Source organism: Heptranchias perlo, chromosome 15, assembly GCF_035084215.1.
Source record: "Heptranchias perlo isolate sHepPer1 chromosome 15, sHepPer1.hap1, whole genome shotgun sequence".
Classification (NCBI taxonomy): Eukaryota; Metazoa; Chordata; class Chondrichthyes; order Hexanchiformes; family Hexanchidae; genus Heptranchias; species Heptranchias perlo.
In genome coordinates, this window is record NC_090339.1 from 43,037,932 (window position 1) to 43,061,118 (window position 23,187).

The window sequence follows — 23,187 nt, forward strand, 5'->3', positions numbered from 1 at the left end:
AGTCGGAGGAGTGTGACAGGGAAAGTGTAACAAGAAGCAAGTTGAGGAAATGTGCACTATTTTATATATTTGATCTCCCAAGGTATTGCTCACTGTGAATCCTCTCACTCCGTGATTTTTGTGTTTCTCACACACATTCTATCCTTCGTCCTGTTTTGTTTCTCTTCCCCTTGATAACTCTTTCTCTTTCCCCGAGTTCTCAGTGTCCCCTACTCTACTGATCTCTTTTCCATTTCACAAAGAAAGGTGCTGTTGAGGTGGGACCAAGAGTTGGGGTTCAGAGCAAAGCTGTAAAGCCAGCGGAGGTGCAGGTCAGGATGCAGATAGGAATAAAAGGAGCGGGGCCTTGGGCCACGCAGCAGAACTCTGGAGTAAAAAAATGTAAATGGCACTACCAGGAAGAGGAGTGGGGTGGGATGGAGCCTGAGCAGCAATGCCACAAAGAAGGGAACAGGTCAGGTCAGGTGGAGATGAAGAGGTGTCACTCAGTGTTGGGAGACCTGCACTGCAAGGTAAGTAATTACAATTAGTGAGGTACCATGTGTTACCAAATGTATTAGACCTGGCATGAGAAAATTGTCACATCAAGCATGACCAAATCATGACATAGGAAATAAGTGTGACAAACAGAAAGTGTGTGGAGACACAAAATTGTAAAAATGTATATTTTATTTATGATGTGGAGATGCCGGTGATGGACTGGGGTGGACAAATGTAAGGAATCTTACAACACCAGGTTATCGTCCAACAGTTTTATTTGAAAATCACAAGCTTTCGGAGATTATCTCCTTTGTCAGGTGAGTGAGTGAATGAGAGGTTCTCAAATCGCATATCTTATATTAGGCTGGGAATCAAAGGTGTCGTTGGTGTTCAGACAGGTTAGCCATGGAAAACAGTATGTCCCAGTATACTGAATACACAAGGGTCAAATTACGCAGACAAGGAGAGAAAGAGACCGAAAGGCAGAGAGAGAGAGAGAGAGAGAGAGAGAATGTCCAGTTGTATTAAAAACAGATAACTTTTTTTTTCCCGCTGGTGGGGTTACGTGTAGCGTGACATGAACCCAAGATCCCGGTTGAGACCGTCCTCATGGGTGCGGAACTTGGCTATCAATTTCTGCTCAACGATTTTGCGTTGTCGTGTGTCTCGAAGGCCGCCTTGGAGAACGCTTACCCGAAGATCGGTGGCTGAATGCCCTTGACTGCTAAAGTGTTCCCCGACTGGGAGGGAACCCTCCTGTCTGGCGATTGTTGCGCGGTGTCAGTTCATCCGTTGTCGCAGCGTCTGCACGGTCTTGCCAATGTACCATGCTCCGGGGCATCCTTTCCTGCAACGTATGAGGTAGACAACGTTGGCCGAGTCACAGGAGTAATGAACCACGTACCTGGTGGGTGGCGTCCTCTCGTGTGATGGTGGTGTCTGTGTCGATGATCTGGCATGTCTTGCAGAGGTTGCCGTGGCAGGGTTGTGTGGCGCCGTGGATGCTATTCTCCTGAAAGCTGGGTAATTTGCTGCGAACGGTGGTCTGTTTGAGGTTGGGTGGCTGTTTGAAGGCGAGTAGTGGAGGCGTGGGGATGGCCTTAGCGAGGCCTCCAAGCCTCCACTACTCGCCTTCAAACAGCCACCCAACCTCAAACAGACAATCGTTCGCAGCAAATTACCCAGCTTTCAGGAGAACAGCGTCCACGATGCCACACAACCCTGCCACGGCAACCTCTGCAAGAAATGCCAGATCATCGACAGATACCACCATCACACGAGAGGACACCACCCACCAGGTACGTGGTTCATACTCCTGTGACTCGGCCAACGTTGTCTACCTCATACGTTGCAGGAAAGGATGCCCCGGAGCATGGTACATTGGCAAGACCGTGCAGACGCTGCGACAACGGATGAATGGACACCGCGCAACAATCGCCAGACAGGAGGGTTCCCTCCCAGTCGGGGAACACTTTAGCAGTCAAGGACATTCAGCCACCGATCTTCGGGTAAGCGTTCTCCAAGGCGGCCTTCGAGACACACGACAATGCAAAATCGTCGAGCAGAAGTTGATAGCCAAGTTCCGCACCCATGAGGACGGCCTCAACCGGGATCTTGGGTTCATGTCACGCTACACGTAACCCCACCAGCGGGAAAAAAAAAGTTATCTGTTTTTAATACAACTGGACATTCTCTCTCTGCCTTTCGGGTCTCTTTCTCTCCTTGTCTGTGTAATTTGACCCTTGTGTATTCAGTATACTGGGACATACTGTTTTCCGTGGCTAACCTGTCTGAACACCAACGACACCTTTGATTCCCAGCCTAATATAAGATATATGCGATTTGAGAACCTCTCATTCACTCACTCACTCACCTGACGAAGGAGATAATCTCCGAAAGCTTGTGATTTTCAAATAAAACTGTTGGACTATATAACCTGGTGTTGTAAGATTCCTTATATTTTATTTATGGCTTAGTGGATAAAGGTACAGACCAGAGGTCCCAGGTTCAATTCTCACTCTGTGCTGATGCAAACCAGCAGCAGTTGAGTTGTTTTAATTTGCCTCAGTTCCCCCAGGCTAGGGAAAGAAAAAAGTAAATCAACAAAGTTCCTGTTTCCGATTGCTATCCAGCGACTCCTACTGGAAATTGTGCATAATTGGACACTGGGCGAAAACAGGATCAAGCTCAACTGTGATTCCCCACAAGCAAATATCTAGCCAAAATTCAAAGTCTAGGCTCACACAGGAAGCATGGCCACTTGGGTGAATTACTGGAAAGGAGAGAAGAAAAAGATAACCCTAGGGAGAAAATACTTAGTACTGAAACTACTACTCCTTTAATTTCTTGTTATTTTAATATAAAAAAGCTTTACAAATCTGCTTTTAAAATACAACCATTATCTGCTGCAAGAAATAGCATTGATAACAGCACTTCAAAGTAAGCTTAGCAAGGTTGTTGGTATTTGAATTTACTGTTGTAATCAGTTCCTGATTATTCTACCATTGGTAGGCTGTAATAGTCAAAGTTCACACGTCAATATGTACTTATAAATTTCATTTTGGAGGAATATAATGTTAATGTAAATGACTAATTTAACAATTATGGATTTCTAAATTCCTTTGGACTTTTGCTTTTTGAAACCAATAATAGATCACTACAGTTACCAATGGAAGAAAAATTAACAGATCACACATTTTTAAATGCTACTGAAGTCACGTGAGCGCAGGAGATTGAAGTTCACATGGGAGGCAAACTGTTTCTGAAATCTCTCAAAACTGTATGTGAATGAGGCTAATGGAAACAAATGTGATTATTGAAGAGGCTAAATGAACTGGCAGATGTTTAAGTTAAATCAGGTAGCTATTTTTCATTTGACAAAGATCCTTATGAGTGGTCACATGTGTAGTTCAATGAGAACAAAAATTACAACTTAGAAAATAACATTGGTAACATTTTTTAAGAAATGATCTGAAGTAGTTAAGCAAATGTTGAATTGGAAGGGAACAATCAATTGAATGCAACATCTCTTCCAGTTTGATCTATTACTGATTTGTCACTGTAGAAAGCAGTTTTGGTAATCACAATTTTTGCAACTTGACAGCGACATAAATGAAAATGTATGGCTCCTTTCATACTTAAGACATGGTTTTCATTACCTGTTCTTTAACAGTTGTATTAACATTTGTCAGGTAGTGCTGGCAGATCTGGCAGAAAGCTCGCATTTGTTTTCGTAACATTATTAGCTGCTCCTAAAAGAAAAATGTATGCTTATAAATACCTTCAAGGATAAGTTTATGCTGTAGAAACATTTCCAACCACTTGCATGCAGTGAATTATTGCAACAGAATTTTCATCCACTATATCAATGTAAGTTGTTGCAATTTTACTAAACTGCCTACTGTTTGTACTTCAGACTAGTTCAGAAGTAACAATACATAGAATGTACTTCCAGATAAGAGTATTCGAGGTGAAAACACGATTTGTTTATGAAACAATTAGATGCCACAATGGGAGGATTTTAGGGTCTAACTGGATGGATGAACTAAGGAGAGCTGAATGGCCTTCCTTATCCATATTTATGTTAAGATTTTTATTACTGATGCTGGAGCACTGGGAGAATGGTGCTTGATTAGAGACCTGTGACCTCTAAGCATCATACTCTCCTCTTTCCAGTTACTGTTGTGAGGCTAGTGACCGAAGTATCTTGAAAATGTCCTCATTTCTACTTACAGAAGCACATAATAAAATTGACAGTGCTCAGTGGGTGTCTGCAAAATATAGAATTTACTCCATCTGTGTCAGTGAATTAAATAATTCACCAGCGACAAGGCTTTCCTCAGGAAGTTAAAAGGATATTTACAAACACTTTTTAGGTCATTGTAATGAAGCAACTTCCAATATTTCTTCACAGCTATTTGGTTGCCGTGTGTCAATTCTTAAAGCATGCAAGCAGTGCTGGTATTTACAGTCCTGCACTGTGACACAGAACTTATTTTGAGTAAATGATTTTACATTGAAGTAGTACAGAATGGTGACTATGTTGGAAGGCACTTTGCATTGATAGTGTACCATTGCCAGTAAGAGTGTGGTAATCCCGTTACCAGGAGGACACTATAATATAATGATGGAAAACTCCAAGAGAGGCCGTTGGGGCTGCCCCAAGTGATCAACAATCATCATTGTGGCATTCAATTCTTTTATAAATGAATTCAATACTCAACCCACGAGTCCATTCCACGTATTGATCACTGTGTGAAGAACTTCCCACTATCGAATAAACCGTTGTCCCTTTTTCCTACTATCTGTAAATTAATTTTTCAGATTTACCTTTTCTATACTTTTTCTATCTATATACCTCGACAGGATCACCTCTCAAGGTGGAATGCCCAATTTTTCCTCATAACTCAGATTTCTAACGCTAGAAATCAACCGCGTGGCATTCTCTGCACTGCCTCCAATGCTTGACTCTCTCCCTGGTATCTCGGTGACCAGAACTGGACAAGGAGCTCAAGGTGTCGTCTGATCAATACACTATATAGTTTGGTCATTTGATAAGCATTCACTCTATAATTACAATTTTCCTTGATAAATTCTGCACTGCAATTTAAAAATCTGAACCTTCTTTGTAATCAGAGTATCTGCCAAATTAGCGAGCAGCTGCAAGTGGGTAACACCCCTACATACAGCACATGAAATTGAAGTACTTTAAACAGTTAATATTCAAAAACATTTTCACATTCAAGTTCAATCTCAACAGAGGAGGTAGTCAGTAGATTTTGAAACTATGGGTCTAAAATTCCAGGGTTCCTGTTCCACCAGAAGAGCGGTAGAGTGGGATTCCTAGCAACCTGCAGCCAAAGACAGGGACCGAGTCATTTTCATAGCAAGGGAGGTAGCCTAGGCCCATACAGGTGCAACAGATGTGCCCACCCCGACTGCTGCCTGGAAAATCAGAAGAGGAGCACATCACTCTGTGGTAGAGTTTGAAGTGCAAAGGATATCACTTTTGAAAAAAAAATGTCTCCAAAGGAAAACGTGGTCATTAATTTTAAGATAACCGATCCCCTCTGAGATTAATTATCTAAACTGGGAAACCTTATTGGGGTTCTTTAAGTCCACGCATGGATTGGGCTGGGTCAGACAACGGCATAATGGGATGGAATTTCTGGGGTACATCCCCAAAGTCTTCAGAAGCTGCAAAGGAAGACTCTCCCACATGTCGCCAATCAAGATTTGGGCCACTGTTTGAACAGGGAGAAAACCCAGCAGATCTCTGTTCCATCCCAACTTTGTGCCACCCTGTGGCGGTCCAACTAACTTCTGTCCTTCGGCCCCACTGGAATTGTGGGACCTGTCCTTCCTTTTGAAATGTATCTTAATGCATACCATATTGTTCTTTAAAGTTTTAATGTATTAGCAAACATGAGACTAATTAATTTACAGTCTTTTTACATACCTTTGTTGAACTGCCTTCAGAAACTGTGGCTAGGTTCCAAAGGATTACATAGTGAGTGCACTGCAGTGCATGAATGACAATCTAAAAGCAAATATACATTATTTCAAAATAAAATAGTTTTTAAAACATGATGTAACTTAATTCTAAAATAAAATGCAATATAAAGTAATGTGGTATTGTTCAATTCTGCAGTTTTAAAATCAAATTATGAAACATATACCTGTTCTGGCATATCCCCATTTTCAATACCAATCTTCAGCAATTTGTAATTGCTGCCAAACAAGTCCCATCTTGTAAGATCATGAGCACTGGAAAAGCAATAGGTTTCATTTTAAGCTGATAATCAAGTTTTGACAAGATACCTGTAACAACAAATATATTAAGTTGCACCAACTGGGAAGAAAAATAAAAGGACAGATGCCCTCTGGATCTGATGAGCAGTTACATTCCTGCCCCAGGGAGGGGAGGGGGGGGGGGGAAGAGAAAAGGAGAGAAGAGAGAAGTGGAGAGAAGAGAGAAGTAGAGAGAAGAGAGAAGTAGAGAAAAGAGAGAAGTAGAGAAAAGAGAGAAGTAGAGAAAAGAGAGAAGTAGAGAAAAGAGAGAAGTAGAGAAAAGAGAGAAGTAGAGAAAAGAGAGAAGAGCGAGGAGAGGAAAGAGAAAGGGGAAGAGAAGAGAAAGGAGAGAAGAGAAGAGAAAACTCATAGCCAAGACCATAGCATTAGGAAGTAGAATATCAGGCTGTCAAGCAGATTTACAATTTCATCTGCTTGGTTTTAAAGCATTTTCCAAACATCTTAATTAGTATTACATAGTATTTACAGCACATCTTAATTAGAAATACATGGTATTTACAGCACAGAAATAGGCCATTCAGCCCAACAGCCAGTGTTTATGCTCCACACGAGCCTCCTCCCAACGTACTTCATCTCACTCTAACATATCCTTCTATTCCTTTCTCCCTCATGTACTTATCTAGCTTCCCCTTAAATGCATCTATGCTATTTGCCTAGTGGTAGCAAGTTCCACATTCTAACACTCCACATGGTAGCAAGTTCCACATTCTAACACTCTGAGTAAAGAAGTTTCTTCTGAATTCCTTCTTGGATTTATTAGTGACTAACTTTATATTTACGGCCCCTAGTTTTTGACTCCCCCACAAGTGGAAACATCTTATTTACATCTACCCTATCGAATCCCTTCATAATTTTAAAGACCTCTATCAGGTCACCTCTCAGCATTCTTTCCAGAGAAAGGACCTCCACAGCCTGTTCAGTCTTTCCTTATAGTTATAACCTCTCAGTTCTGGTATCATCCTTGTAAAACTTTTTTGCACCTTCTCCAGTGCCTCTATATCTTTTTTGTAATAGAGACCTGAACTGAGCACAGTACTCTAAGTGCAGTCTAACCAAGGTTCTAGACAATTCTAACATAACTTTGCTGCTTTTGAATTCTATTCCTCCAGAAATGAATCCCAGTGCTTTGTTTGCATTTTTAAGGCATTCTGATGACACTGTAAGGGGGAAACTGGAGCATAAAACTTTAAGTGGAACCCTACATTTTTCTCTGTATGAAGATCAAGAGTATGTGGAAGATGACTGCCTGGATTCTAATGTGTACTTCCTATAATACTGTGATTTTCTGGAGTCTTTGTTTCTTCACAATTTTCTGAGAGTACTGCCAGAATTCAAAGACAGCAAAGTTTATTCAGTGTGTCCTGCTGTACTCTGTGTAACTCCAGAAGGGATGTTTCTTACAGGTATCAAGAGTTTAAAAGCAAAAGCCTACATAAAAACTCTACAATAACTTGGAAGACACACTGATCAGATGTTTTTAATATAATAAAATGGGGCATATTTTTGCTGTACTCCTCTCAGTGGATAATACACCATGGGAGAAGAACAAAAACGGAGTGTGTTTTTTTATAAAAAAGATACAATTAAGGGATGGCACAAGGATTCAGCGAAAGTGTCTGAGAGGCAGGTGTCCTTCTGATTTCCAGTGGCTACGTTATTTACTGCAGATCTATAACTGTAAACAAAATTGGGCTCTTTTGGACATGAAAGGAGCCCTGTTTGCATTTGTGACAAAGGTGGCTCTGTCCCTTTGAATGCAAAGCTTTCTTGGCGTTATTCCAGGAATTCACTTAAAATGTCCTCATTATGGTGAAGTTTGACTTAGAAAGTAGCCAAGACTATTAAGACACCCAATTAAACTTTTGTTAGTTGCAATTAGCTGTCTAGCATTTTACTGATACATACTGTTAAAGTCAAATTTGTGCATGCAATCTTTAATATTGCTACTTGATCGAATACAGCTCTCCACCACTGCCCCCCACCCCCCACCACACTTTTTGGGAGAGGAGTTGTGAAGGATTTATCCAAATTTACTCCCAACAGGAAAGACTTAACGAATTACAGGATACAATAAACACACAGTATTTTCAACTTAACTAGTGAAATCACCGAAACAAATTGTATTTGAAAGATAAACTATTCAAAAAAGTTCAAGGCAACTACCAAGCACTCTTCACCGATATTCTATGAACAGTAACTATAACTAAAGTTTTACAATGCAAAGCCAGGATTATAACCACAATGGAAGATGGGAGAGGACCACCAAATTACAAGTTCCCCTAGCTTTTAGCTAATGACTGGTTTACATAATTACCTAATCAAGTTTGCATCATACCACATTTTACCACTAAGACCATATTTTAAAATTAATATTTCTGCTGGTCTCTGAAGAAGGCAAAGTATCAGAGAGGCATTGATAGCAAATTCTGAACATTAAGAGGGCTAACAATATTTTTCTGAAGAATCCAGAATCAGTGAAAAGTCAACACGCAATTGCATTTTAGCTGGTCTATACAAAACTAAGCCCTGCCACTCTCAAAAATTCTTGCAAATAATCAAAGTTCCACTGTAGTACTCTTCCACAAACACTGGTTTGCAAGTTAGATCAATTAAAAGATTCACACTATCAGATTTGGTCTGTTTAAAAGATAATTGTAAGTTGTACATAGTCTTTGACTTTCGCACACTTGAAAATCCTTGATCAACGAACCCACTGAACCCCCTTTCTTAAATATAAATTTTTTTAAAATGATAAATAATTTCAACTACTGCTTCCCGACATGAAAACTTCCTAAGGCATTCAAGGTCAAAAAATTAAGCTTATCAATTGTGTGTGAAAATTGCTATTACTAATAGCTTGAATAGTTCCATCACAATAACTCAAATTTCCTTACTACATGTAGATCAGCAGAGTCTGGTAATGCTTCAAAAAACTTTTTGGGTTATGTTATTGATGATGCAACGCACTGTACCACCAAACATTTATGACCTAAATGGCGTAAATTTCTACCAAACATTTGTGTAAATATGCTGATATTTCAGATGGGCTTCTGGGGATGGTGGGGAGGGAAAGACAGGGTGCAGCACAAATGTCTACACCACTTTCCTGAAACAGAATCACAGGATTTTACGGCACATCTGTCCTAGTTAAAAAAAAGTTATCAATAGCCAATTCCTTCATGTAACATTGCACAGGTCATGATAGGCATACCATTTTATGTATTATCTGGATACAACACTAATGCTCTCCTCTGTGCATAGATATGGTAGGCAGTGGAGGGGGGGGGGGGGGTTGAGCAGAAAAGCTGAACAGCAGTGTATTTTTCTCTAATATAAATCAGTGTACATTTAGCCCATTTTATTGACAGTAACTTTTTTAAAAAATGGTTGTCAAGAAGCTCTCTATTATTAAATGCATTAAATTGTCTTCTAAAAAAATCAACCATTTTATAAAACATGTTGTACAATATCTGTTGCTGATCAATAACGCACAAGACAATCTGAACTCCAATGTTTCACCAAGGTCAGCAAATTACATTAAAAAAATACTGGTGATATTAATTTTTGTTATATTTAGAATCAATGTTTTTTCATGAAATATCCCATGCGCCTGACACTACACTTATATTCATTTTAGCCAGGTATGGGTCCTGTTACTTCAATAAGATGTTTGACTCACCCACCTGCACACCACACGATTAAATATAAAGGCACTTTTTGATGTTTTGTACATAATAACACTCTAAACAAGGGAATGCACAAACAGAAGTAACTAATGTAAAATATATGTACTCAATAGATGAATATCCCCAGTGCGGTATGGAATTTCCGACTTCTGTTTATGGTTTCGTCTTAACACTTGGATTGCTACCACTGAAAAAACTATTTTCAGCTTATGTGCTTCCCTCTGTTATCTAGAAAACCAACCAATGGTATCAATATTGAAATACAAACAGAAAATGCTAGAAAGGCACAGCAGATTCATTAGCTATGAAAGGAGAAAAGATGGATTAACATTTAAACCATCTTTTCTCTTTTCAGATGCTAACTGGCCTGCTGTGCATTTCCAACATTTTCCATATGTCTTTCAGATTTCCAGCTTTTTAACTTTTTATTCATGGCACTAAGCGCCATGAGATGTTTTACTACATTAAAGTTGCTATATAAATGCAAATTGTTACTAGCTGTACTAGTAACAGGGAAGCATTCTTTTTCTAAATTTTGAGAGATATTTATTCCAATTCAAGAATGGAGTGCAGGCTGGTAGATGCACAGGCAAGCAGCTAAATTTAGAAAATAAGATACATAAATACGTATGATAGTTAAAATAGATAAGAGATAACATAAAAGTTAAAATATGAATACAGGAGAAGGACAGAACATCAAAGTAGGAAGAAAAAAATGTAGCAGTATAAAAACATTTTTGAGATTAAAATCATAAAACTACTCTTGATATCTCAATAGCACTATTAGTGTAGTATATTAGGAGGCTGTTCAGTGTGCAAGCTGAAATCAGGGGCAAAAAATGACCAGCCCAAGGAATATAGAATTCCTCGGAACTATCAGCAGTCTAAGGATTAAATGTGCTTTATATTAAGTTAAGTAGCAAACAAATGCAATAAGTGTGACACCAGAAGGTATAACCATTAGAGATTTCTTCTGGAATGCATTTTTTAGTCTTCAAAGGACTCCTTTAAAATGTTCTGCTAAATCAGTATTTATGTGCTGCTATGCAAATACTGTACTAGATGAAGAGAAAATTAGTAGAGACTCTATAATGTGTTCTGTTTTCTGACTTGACAACACAAGCAGCACCCAGAGAATAAGTATGTGGGATTGGCAGAAGAAAAGGGACACAACAGGAATAGACAGGACTTCAGAATGTGGAGGCTGCTTTCCAAGAATGAGGGCAATCTTACAAAATGGATCTCAATTCCTAGACTATACAAACTGTAGGATATTAACTAAACTGCATTGTATGAGGGTACTCAATGTGATTTTACTTCAATAGCACACCATCAGTGGCAAGTGCATAATATTCCCACAGATGACTCTCAACAATAGAGGAAGCAAACATCATTCCTTATACAACATCTAATATTTACAGTTTCATTAGTCCCAAGAGCTGTAAAGAGCAAGCTCAAAATGTAAGCCTTCTTCCTACTGGCTTCCATTAGGTCCAACAAAGATTTGTGTCCAGCTACAAAAAAAAAGCAAGGACAGCAGTGCTCAACAGTCCCAAGGATTCTTTGGGCACCGCTCTCCAGCTACAGAAGCAACAGAACCAGTATTGTGGACTAAACACCTGTACTTAACATACATCTGGATGAACAGCTCATTAATCTGTTTTAGCTTTGCAGATCCCATTCAAAAGTAACTACAAAGTTTAGTCCAACAATTGATTACGGTCCTAATTGCATAAGTCTTTGGTATACACTTTCTTATACTAGGATTAAAATTCAGCAGCGTTAAACCATTATATATTTTTAAAAAAGGGAATTTTGTTTTGTAAAGTAGGTCAATTATAAAACACTTTGCTCAAAACTCCATTTTAAATCCTACCATTTCAGAAGTTGGCATGCAATTATACCATTAGAAATGTTGTGGACAATAGACCCAATTTCAGAAATAGGACTTTTCTCTACAAACCAAAACAATAAATAGCCCCAGATTTACAAAATTAAGATTACATGTACAAATGAATTAGAAGGTCATGGAAATAAAACACACGTACATTATTTTTTAAAAAGTTGAGTCCTGGATAAATAATTGCTCATTAAGTCAGTATCCCTGATAATACTACTTTACATAATCCCATTGCTGTTATAAAACCTTCAACACAGTGACCAACGTCACTGGAGATTGACTAGTAACATGTTAAAACTCTTGTGCATAGTATGCGTCATCATACACTTCATGTTTGCTTCTGTGTCATTCTTAAATCAGCAAAGTTATTCTAATCTATACAAATTTACTAAGGAAATTTATTCTACCACATCTGCTTGGAACATTCTTCTACACGCTTGAATCCCAGCCCTGGTCCTTCTTGTGCTCACTTCCACTTTCTCAAGAAACCATGGAGAAGGAAATTTAAACAAACTAAAACAATTGAACTCCTCAACTTACTGCAAATGTAGAAAAGTTTAAACGTATTAAAATACTAATTTTTACAAATTGGGTTAACTTTACACCATTATTTGCATTCTGCTCTTTCTTACAAATGAAAATCAATCTTACAATGGTGTTTCAACTCCCTCTTTGTAACTTTCCCCAATGTCTCCAATTTAATTGATCTGTCAATCAAATAAAGCCAGGGTTCTCATCTCCAACCTAACCTCTAAGTAAACACACCATTCGTTTCAAGAATGCAGACCAATTACATCTTCTAGCCTTAACAGGACACACACACCTACATTCTATTTTTTCATGGTATGATGTTCCTAACCTTACAAAAAGTTGCATCGCCTGAATTACCATAAGTAGTAAATATATAAACACACACGCACAAACTGTCCTTACTTGTGGAAGGCAGTGATCCTTTTCAATGTGGACAGGACCTGGTAAGCATCATCCTCATCAAGTTCTTCATCCTGTTCCAGTACCAAAATTAGTCAATGAATGTGCCAAATCAATAAGTTTTGACTAAAAAGTTGCTTTTAGTTTTCCCAGCTCCCCCACCAAAATGTCTGTATGCATAAATGTGGTTTTATTCTGTAAAAATTAACCAAATAGACCTCCCATTAAGGAAAACACCAATAGGAACAGAATACAAACTCATTCAAAACTATTTTTTTTATATGTGCATCTTACCAATATATTAAGGGGACATAGCAAATTCTCCGCAAAAGATCTTTCTATTTTTGATTTACAAGCTTCATTTATTTTCCTCGCAGAACATTTAAGATATTAATGTATATTGAAACCTCCCAGTCTACAGCTCAGCCCAGTAGTGCAAAGATAGGAGAAAAAATCATATCGCACTAAAATGGAAATTGCAATGTGGAATTTTACAGAAATTGAGTGACAATTGAACACAGTTAACTCTCAAAAGACATACTGGTAGTAACAGACAAAGCCACTGCCACTTGGCAAGGTCTCATCAGTGCCACATTTTTTTAAATATAAAAGATAATTTCCAAATGCATACATAAAATAATTGAATTCTCAATCATAAGAAACGCCAAACTCTATTGAAATATTAAACATTGCCAGTTTACACTCTTGATCACCATACAGTGACCTCTGCTAGAAAGTATGTGTGTTGTTTCTGGGTGTTCAAAAGATAGAGCTTGGCTGAGCAACCCTCTGACACTCACTTTCCAGGCTCATTTTCCAGAAATGGCCAATTCAGTTGAGGTGTTGAAGTGTTTCTGTTACCCATGGCAAAAAAACATTTCCTGCAGCTTATATTTCTTATAAGATTATTAGGTGAGGGGAATGAAAGCAAACTTTTTAAAAGTTGCTGAGTTCATAAAGCTCAACAAATTTCAAAAAGTCACACAAATTGGTAAAGGGAAAGAATATTTGATTTTATCACCATCTTAACAATTCTGAAAACTGCTAACAACTATTAAAAAGTTTTCAAGAATGTGAAACTTTTCTTAAGCGTGAAACTGATGGAATATATCACAATAGGCAGAGAATATCAGCTGGTCAACAGCACAGAAGTATTAAAAAATTTAGCCATGAGATGGTCGTCAGCTAAAGAGACTTTGAAATACAAATCAAAACATACTGGCCCAAATCTTGCTGCAGCGGGGCATCTCGCGGCATGTGCGGTTTGTTAGACTTCTTTCATAACCTTTCAGCTCAAAAAATTTTTGCCCTGTAAGATGCTGGAGGTGCGAGGGCAATGGGGCATCTGGGACCTTAGGGAACGACGGGACCTACAATTTATTTCCTTAACCAATGAGATTTAAGGATTGATAAGGAAACAGGAACGACAGAGAAGGAGGATGAATTGGAGTTGGTGAATTAGAGTCAAATCAGGTACAGAAAGATAAATAAGAGAGAAAGAAATATTTGATTGAGAAAAAGAGGAAAAGTAAAAGAAAAAAATTGTAAAAATTTAAAATTTTTTAAATCTCTAAGAAGAATTTACTACATGCAGGAATGAAACTCAACAGTTTAAACTGTTCCCTTTCTGGGCCAGAGAGGTTAATTGGCATTGCAGTAACAATTATCACATCGTTAAGAGTACATATACTGTTAAGTACAAGCCCTAACTTTCTGTGGCAAGTTTAATGGGTAATTAATGTGCAAATCCAGCAAGTTCTTAAAAATAATGGGGAGGTTGAGGGCGCACTGCCATTTGTGTGAGGCAAACGGCAAAGCGGCGTAAATTGACCAGCAATTTACGGCGATTCTCAACTCACACCACATGTCTTCTTTGCCTAAACTTGCTGGACGATTTACGCATTAATAACGGCGTGCATCATGAACTCGCCGTTATATTTCCAGCCATATTTGGGCCATTAATTTTTAAAAGTTTTGTCACTTAAAAATATCTGATTCAGTAATAATTTATATTCAGTCATTTTGGTTTGAAACTGTAGAAAGGTGATAATTTAGAGAAGAGGGGAAACTTTAAGTAAATGATTTTCTCCTCTGTGGAAAACCTGATTGATGCTTAAAAGTCAAAAACCAATGCTTAAAAGTCACTACAAATTTATTGCCAGCTCCAGCAGAGCTATATGACAGAACTCTAAAGTCAGATGTCCTTATCTTCAATATTTTGGAAACAGTTAATGAGATCACTTCAAAGAAAGCCATTTTTAAAAATTTCTAAATTAAAAAGAAATTAATTTATGATAATGATTAAGTTTAACATCAAATGATTTATGTTCTTATATTCTGTATCTAAATTACAGTTTTCAAAATAGTCCCAATCTGATGAAAGGAAATAAGTTTCAATTTTGGTTTTATCAGCATAAAATTTTACATTTATTGAACTTACATTAATAATAGTGTATTTAAAACAAATTTGTGGCGAGTTTGTCCATAATTTACTGTAGTCTTTTTTTAAATAGACAGTAACAAAAAGCAATTTAAGGTAGTAAGACTATGTCTTGATGCATTTTTAGAAAATATATGACTAATGACATACTCAGTTTAAAAAAAATTAGAAAAGATTAAATTGTGCACTAATTCCAATGATACATTCTTTTAAAATTAACAGCTAACAAAACAAACGACTATATTAAACCAAATTTCTAAATGCCATACACCACTAAAACTGACACAGAACAGCAGAACTGACAGAAGAATTTTCACATGCAGACAACTGGCAGCTATGGAACCATATTGTCAAAAGGATTTCTATATGACCTTTTAGATACAAACCTCCTGCAAGAAATCTTCAAGCATATGACTGAACTTATCCACTAGTTCATCAATTAGCTGGCTCCTCGAGAGGTCCACTCTGTTGAATATTGTGTATTCATCATTGCAGAGGGCATGGTAAGTTTTAGAACAAGCCTCTAAAACATCAGTATCCACATGCTTTTCTACAATATCTTTCAGTTGCCTCAATAAGGAGTCCAAGTGCTTAAAAAAAGCATAAAATGTTTGGATTAACATGGTTACCAAAGTTGGATTTTAAAACAACTTCTACAATGCACAAACTTATAAAGTTTCACTTTAGAGCAACTGGCACAAAAAACGGCCATGAAATTACAATTCAACAGCACAATGAAAAATTATCTGTTCTGGACTTGACCATCTTTGATATTTTTTATTTTAAAGCATGTGCTATTGTTGAAAGAACTTAGTTTCTTCACAAGGGAGGGCAATTTAGTGAAACAGTACTACTTGTAAACTAAGATAAGCACAAAGATTGAAAAATTTTTGCTTATACTTTCATGCTCCATGGAAGGAGCTGCATAACACTGACAAAAAGAACAAAAGTTACTTAAGCTGTAATCAAATAAAGAAAAGCAGAACATTCTGGAAATATACAGGAATTCCATCAGCATCTATAACTGAAAACATACATTAACATTTTGGGTCTACACTCCATCATAACTGATGGGTTAGAAGGGTCTGCAACAAAATATGAACCTATCTTCTCGCAGATGGACTAGTCTGTATTTCCAACATTTCATGTTATGTTTAAGGTTCATATTTGTTTTAAAAGTTGTGTTTAACTTTGTACGTTCTCACCCATTTCTTTATTTTAGTATTATACTGCCTACTTTAGCGAGACTACAGGATTTTCATCTGTTCTCTTTCAAAATTATAGTGTGAAATGTACAGGAGCTATTCTACTTGTTTTCTATTGAAATTCTAATATAAAATCTAACTTTCATGAAGAGTATAACTTGTATTATTGAGGTAATCTAAACAACTGTGCAAACATATCAGTGTATAAAAAGTCTTCTTTCACCTTTTCTAGCCGACCAGTTGTGTAGATCTCCAAGTCAAAAAACAGTGGTAACTGTAAAAGGTTTGTCACTTTCTCTGCGTCAACAGCGTACTGCTCGAAAAGTGGGGGAAAAAAAAATCAAAAACTCACACCCAATTAGCATTCAATTAATGGTCAACAAATTGAAGATTACTGTAAATAGGAACAAAACTACAACAGAAAATTAACTAATATCTTAAACAGCATTTTGGGACAAAGATTCAGGGTCCCTTAACTCAAGATGTCAGCCGTGGCTCAGTGATAGCACACTCACCTTGGAGTCAGATGGTCGTGGATTCCGCTCCAGGACTTGAGCCGACACTTCAGTGCAGTACTGAGGGAGTGCTGTAATGTCGGAGATGCCATATTTACGATAAGGCATTAAATATAGGTGTTGTTTGCCCCCCAGAGGTGGACGTAAAAGATCCCACTGCACTATTCGAAGACAAGCAGCAGAGTTCTCCCAGTGTCCTGTCCAACATTTATCCTTCAACCAACACCACCAATTGCAGTTTGTGGGACCTTGCTGCGCACAAACTGAATGCTGTATTTCCCTACATTACAACAATGGCTACACTTCAAAAGTAATTTATTGGCTGTGAAGCACTTTGGGACATCCTAAGGTTGTGAAAGGCTCTATATAAATGCAAATTCTATCTATCTTTCTACACAAATCAACGAGCACTTGGGTTTTCCTGTCATATTTTCTGAGTAACTTTCCACCACATCTCTCTTCAAGCAGAACTGTTTGGACCAGAGAGCAGAGTCACGTTGACAGTATTGCCAGTGACGTTGCTGTCAGAAGCAATATTAGTTAAATGGGGCAACAGCGAAGATAAACAATCAAAACGGTCATGGAATTATTTTTTCATACATTTAATGCTATTTTATTGTAAAAAAAATGTAAAAGGCAGAGGAAGCTGAAAGGACAATCACCCCAGGATACACTTGTGCATTTACTGCCCTGTTACAAAGTAGTATTTACAGGGGTCCAGTTGCAGATCACTTCCTTACTTTTGGTTGGGGTACGATCCACAGAACAGGAGAACTAACAAGCGACAACAGAAAACATTTTTTTTTACAGTACAAGTACTTTTGAGCTCTTGGGTCTATTCAGTGGTCCCCATCCTGTTTTGAAATATTCTTGCATGTCATAAATTGATCCATTTCATTTGTGACTCAACCACGCCAACTTGAACACTTCACAGAAATTACAGACAAAAGGCAGCCAATTGGCCCACCTAGCTGATGCCAATACTAGCGCTTCATCTACAGTCCTATTTTGCCCTTATTTACCTGTATTACTTCCACTGTTGATCACATCAATCTTTGCTCTGTTACCCTTATTTGGACATTAGGTATAAAATACACGAAGGAGTGTCCTTTTGTCTACATGCCCTCCATCACAGAGGGGTGGAAGAGAGAAAGAAAATGTGAGCACAAGCACTTTTATACAGTGCCGTACTACATCTCTCAGGATGTCCCAAAGTGCTGCACATACAATGAATTAATTTTAAGTGCAGTCACTGTTGCATGGGATCTTTAACAGTTCCTGCAATAGGCAGACATTCTTTGGTTTAATATCTCATCTGAAGGAAGGCATTGATGTAGCACTCACTCAGTACTGCACTTGTCAGCCTAAATTATTAGTTCAAGTCCTGGAGTGGAATTTGAGCCCATGCCCTTCTAATTTAGGGCCAAGAGTGTTACCAATTGAACCATGCTGACAGTTTGCACATGTGGGACATTCTATCCAGAGAATGATTTTAAGTGGACTTCCCATATCCGCTACACATGGAAGCTTGGAGTGTTTAGCTACAAACACCTCTCCTTTTCTCCTCTGCTATCCAACAGCCAAAATCTTAACCTCACATCTCTTAAGCCTTCTGTGGCAAGTGTGGTATATGGAATAGAGATGCATCCTTCAGAATTTCCTACACTGTGTAGACATAGTTCTGAGTGTGAAGGAGGAGGGAGGTGCCAATTTGCAATGGAGTTAGTGAAATCCAATGTTTGGTCATGATACAGAGAACAAACATTTTCCATTGTTTAAAAAAAAAATATGCTCGAGGGGGATTGCTAGGGTCTAAAAGCTGGAACACACATTTCCCTGGCATTCTTCATTACAACAATGGTAAGAGCAAATTTCTATTCCCAGAGATATTCTAACATGAGAAAGCCATGAGAAGTATTAAAATTAGATTACCTTCACCAAGAGCTGTGGAAGGACTGCTGAAAACTGTTCTGTAATTCTGGTCCGGTCATCCAATTGAGTTTTTTTCTCTTTTGCAGACAATACCTGTCAAGTGCATTGCAAAAGTGCAGTCTTAAAGCACTATGGTTACTGATTTTTTAGAATGGTGTAAACACGGATATTCTTGTATTCTTTACATCCTCCCCTTCCAGTTTTCTCCCCATCTCTCCTAAAGGCTACTAATCACTAAAAATGTACACAAGTGAAAAGTGGCCGAAGGTGCAGAAAGACAGAAGTTGGAAACAGAAGTGCATTTCCTTTTATCTCTCATCACAGCTGGAAACCCTCTTTAGTGCAACTGCTGTTGTCACACATCTATCGTCCTCCAGTGGAAAAGATTTCCACTCCGGAAATACTTGAGTGCCAACATGTATTGTCTTCCAGTATCAAAAGTGTTTACTGCTAGTGGAAGCTTTGTCGAGCACAAAGTGATATCAGAATTTAGTAAATGAACAATGTGCTTGCTTGTCTCCTGAACATTCAACAGTATCCTGCACGGTCACTAGAATCAATATACTCTGTGAAGTACAATAAATGCTAAGTTAATAGCTTAATACATGCATCCATACCCAGTTATAAAACAAAGACTGTTATGTCATTTATCTTACAAAGCCAACAATTAATTTTACCTACTATGACGATAAAATAGTAATGTCATTAGATTTGCAATATTGGCACAGTATTTAAAGGGAAAAAATACCCTTATTTGCATCTTTCTCAGATTGCTCCCACCAGAGAAGCTTGTGAGCACAAGCACTATACCCCAAAGTTACACAGCTCAAAATATTCTCTCTCAAGTTTGATGCAAAATCTGATATCTAATTTAACTAAGTGTCAAGTGAACAAAGTATGCAAATTTCACATTCCTTTACTGGAAGGAACACTGAAATAAATTACCATCTTACAGATATTCCTATTGAAGTTTCATACCTTTCTACCTGAACCTCTGCCAACTGGAGGATGGCACTCCACAGTTTGCCGTATTGTGCACAGCATAATTTCAACAAGTGCACTCTCCTGTCTATCAGTCAACACTGGAAAGAAAAAAAATGCAGTGTTAGCCATTTTTTGGCAGGGGAATGTGAGAGAAGAAAACAGCTGTTTTCTTTAAACCACTTTTTCAATTGTTTATTAACTGCACCCAACATCAAATAAATGCCATTTCAACTGCTATGTAACATTATACAACCTGTAAAACAATGAAACATGAAAGCGTAACAACTTTTTCCCACTAAATTTTGCCAGTGTCCTTTATGTAGCTCTGTAAAGTATGTATGAAGTATATTAGAGACAATGTGCTTGCTTGTCTCCTGAACATTCAGTGGCATCCTGCAAGGGTCACTAGAATCAAAATACTCTGAAGTACAAGTACTAGTGGTTAAAGTCATATAGGAGTTTCTGATGTTGAATATCAAACCACAACTGATCCAAATTAGATATGCAGAACAACAGCTTTCTCACGTTCAGGCCTACCACAAATTATAATTATAAATGCATACATTTTTAAGTACTTTCTTAGCAAAATAGAACATTTTTAATTGTGATAGAAATGTTACTGTAGGCCTGCACAAGTCCTCTCATCTGCATTACTGGTTAAATAGTAATACTTTCTTAACTCAGTTAAGTGACATTGAAGACTTGTGGAATGGGAAAGATGGTAGTCAGCTGAATTCATTTTTTTCTGATAAAATAGGAATTTAATTTTTCACTGACATTTGTCAAAAAGATCAAAATATTGTTTACCCCACTTTATAAATTCTAATAAGATTTTCTTTTTATAGTGGATAGTTGTTTATTCTGAATTTTTGTCCTCGTCAATGCAAGAAATTTACTACCTCTGCTCCAAAGTTGGAGCAGATTCTTCAGGAGAGACTCCTCTGCTCTTCTCGACCACTTCAACTTACTCTCTCTTCAAAAGGCTTTTAACACCCTCCTTGACTGTACTGTTCCCCTCAACTTATTTTTCCTGTCTCACGCTCCGCCCCCCTGTAAAGCACTCTCAGTATGTTCTTCTGTGAGTAGTAGAATAGAAATGCCAAGTCATTGTCACTGGGGAATTGAACATTTCTATTTTTGGAAACTAATGTCAACATCAAACAGTTCCCACATACATCACAGCCAAATGCACAATTTCCTCCACATTTCCCCTATGTGCCTTAAGTCCCAACCCAGAAGAGCACTCCTCAACACACCTGTGCAAATTTTCCCACAGAAGCCAAACTTTTGCTCAGAGTGAGACTGTCACCTTCATGCCAAATTATGACATATTGTACAATGGAACCATACTTATTAGAAACTATATTGAGACTCTGAAAGCTTATTTAGAGCTTAGCAGCTGGCAGAGTTTTTTTTAAAAATTGTGCATAAATAGTGGGTACAAATAGTTTGGGCTGGATTTGATACTGAATTGAAAGCTTGGTGTGCCAGCCGCCCCCTAGATGTATTTCCCTAATGCAGTTACATTTGCAAAATTGAAAAGAATGAATATAGTTTTTTGTTAAATTTTCCAGTTCACATGTCAGAACACTAAGTAAGAAATACAAAGTACAGCTTATTACTGCTCACTACTCCAGGATCGATCTGAAATGCAAAGATAACCACTGGTTTCTCTTCTGCACTACCAACCTTCTCCTTAAACTCTTCTCCCTTGCCCCCTTCACCCTTGCCTCCAACAAGTGCGAGGAGCTCACGGACTGCTTTGTTACTAAGATTGAGATCATTCATTCTGCAGCCTCTGCCACCTCCCTCCCTCCCTCCCTCCCTTCCACTTGCCCACCAAGCCAAACTTCCCCTCTCCCCTTAGTCCTGAACTCCATCTTTCCGTACTTTCTCTCCCATCTCCCCTCGGAGTTCATCTTGTCCATGAGACCTACCTCCTGCTCTCTCAACCCTATTCCTACTAAACTGCTGACCATCCAACTTCCCTTCCTGGCCCCATGTTAGCTGATACTGCAAACAGTTCCTTCTCCTCAGGTACTGCCCCACTCCCTTTTAAATCAGTCATCACTAACAGTATGATTTACATCAATTAGTGTTAATTATATTCAGGTGGTGGGTATCAATTGGGGATTCTCTTGTATCCTTTTTACAGGAGAGCTAAGCGAGAGTGTGGTGTGTGTGCAAGGAGAATCTCTGTTAATAAAGGTTGGAAGCAACTAAACACCAGGCTCTAGTATTCTATTCTTCACCATATGGCTATCCAATTTTTAAACACAACCCCTCCACAAAAAACCCACCCTTGACCCTTCTGGCCTTGCAAACTACCGCCCCTCTCCAACCTCCTTGAATATGTTGTTGCCTCCCAAATCCATGCCCATCTTTCCTACAACTCTATGTTTGAACCTCTCCAATCAGGTTTCTGCTCCGCCACAGGACGAAAACGGTCCCAAAGTCACAAATGTCATTCTCTGTGACTGTGTCCATGGTGCATTAGCCCTTCTCATCATTCTCCACCTGTCTGCAGCCTTTGACACAGTTGACCACACCATCCTTCTCCACTGTCACTCCTCCGTTGTCCAGCTGAGTGGGACTGCACTCGCCTGGTTCCACACTTACCTATACAGACGTAATAAGTGAATCTCTTGCAATGGATTCTCTTCCTGTCTCTGTACCGTTACCGCTGGAGTTCCTCAAAGATTTATCTTTGGCCTCTTCCCATTTCTCATCTACATGTTACCCCTAAGCGACATCATCCAAAGATATTCCACATGTGCGCTGACCACACCCAGCTTTACCTCACCAACACCTCTCTTGACCCCATAACTGCTGCTGCGTTGTCAGACTGCTTGTGCGACATCAAGTCCTGGATGAGTCAGAGTTTTATCCTATTAAATATTAGGAAGATCCAAGTCATTGTCTTTGGCCCCCACCACAAACTCAGTTTCCTTGCCACTGATTCCAACCCCCTCCCTGGTCACTACCTCTGGCTTAACCAGACTGTCCGTAATCTCTGCATTCTATTTGACCCCGAGCTGAGCTTCTGACTGCATATTCTCTCCATCACAAAAACTGGCGACTAACACCTCTATTGCCCATCTCCGCCCCCGCCTCTGCTTATCTGCTGCTGAAACCATCATCCATGCTTTAATTACCTCCAGATTCAACTATGCAAATGTTCTCCTGGCCGGCCTCCCATTTTCTACCCTCCATAAACTTGAGCACATCCAAAACTCTGCTGCTCGTACCCTAACTCACACCAAGTCCCACTCACCCATCACACCTATGCTTGTTGATCTACACT

General features: G+C 38.6%; 1 protein-coding gene across 5 annotated transcripts in view; it reads right to left on the minus strand.

Annotated features, from left to right (window-relative positions):
• LOC137333039 (cohesin subunit SA-2) overlaps positions 1 to 23,187 on the minus strand; it is a 150,056-nt gene that overhangs the window by 34,202 nt on the left and 92,667 nt on the right. For all 5 annotated transcript variants that reach the window (XM_067997131.1, XM_067997129.1, XM_067997128.1 and 2 more), the window contains 8 exons: positions 19,878 to 19,981; positions 18,900 to 18,992; positions 16,676 to 16,765; positions 15,634 to 15,837; positions 12,811 to 12,881; positions 6,159 to 6,246; positions 5,939 to 6,019; positions 3,639 to 3,731 (listed from right to left, as the gene is read on the minus strand). In XM_067997131.1, coding sequence (XP_067853232.1) covers positions 3,639 to 3,731; positions 5,939 to 6,019; positions 6,159 to 6,246; positions 12,811 to 12,881; positions 15,634 to 15,837; positions 16,676 to 16,765; positions 18,900 to 18,992; positions 19,878 to 19,981 — 824 coding nt within the window. The remainder of the gene's footprint in view (positions 1 to 3,638; positions 3,732 to 5,938; positions 6,020 to 6,158; positions 6,247 to 12,810; positions 12,882 to 15,633; positions 15,838 to 16,675; positions 16,766 to 18,899; positions 18,993 to 19,877; positions 19,982 to 23,187) is intronic.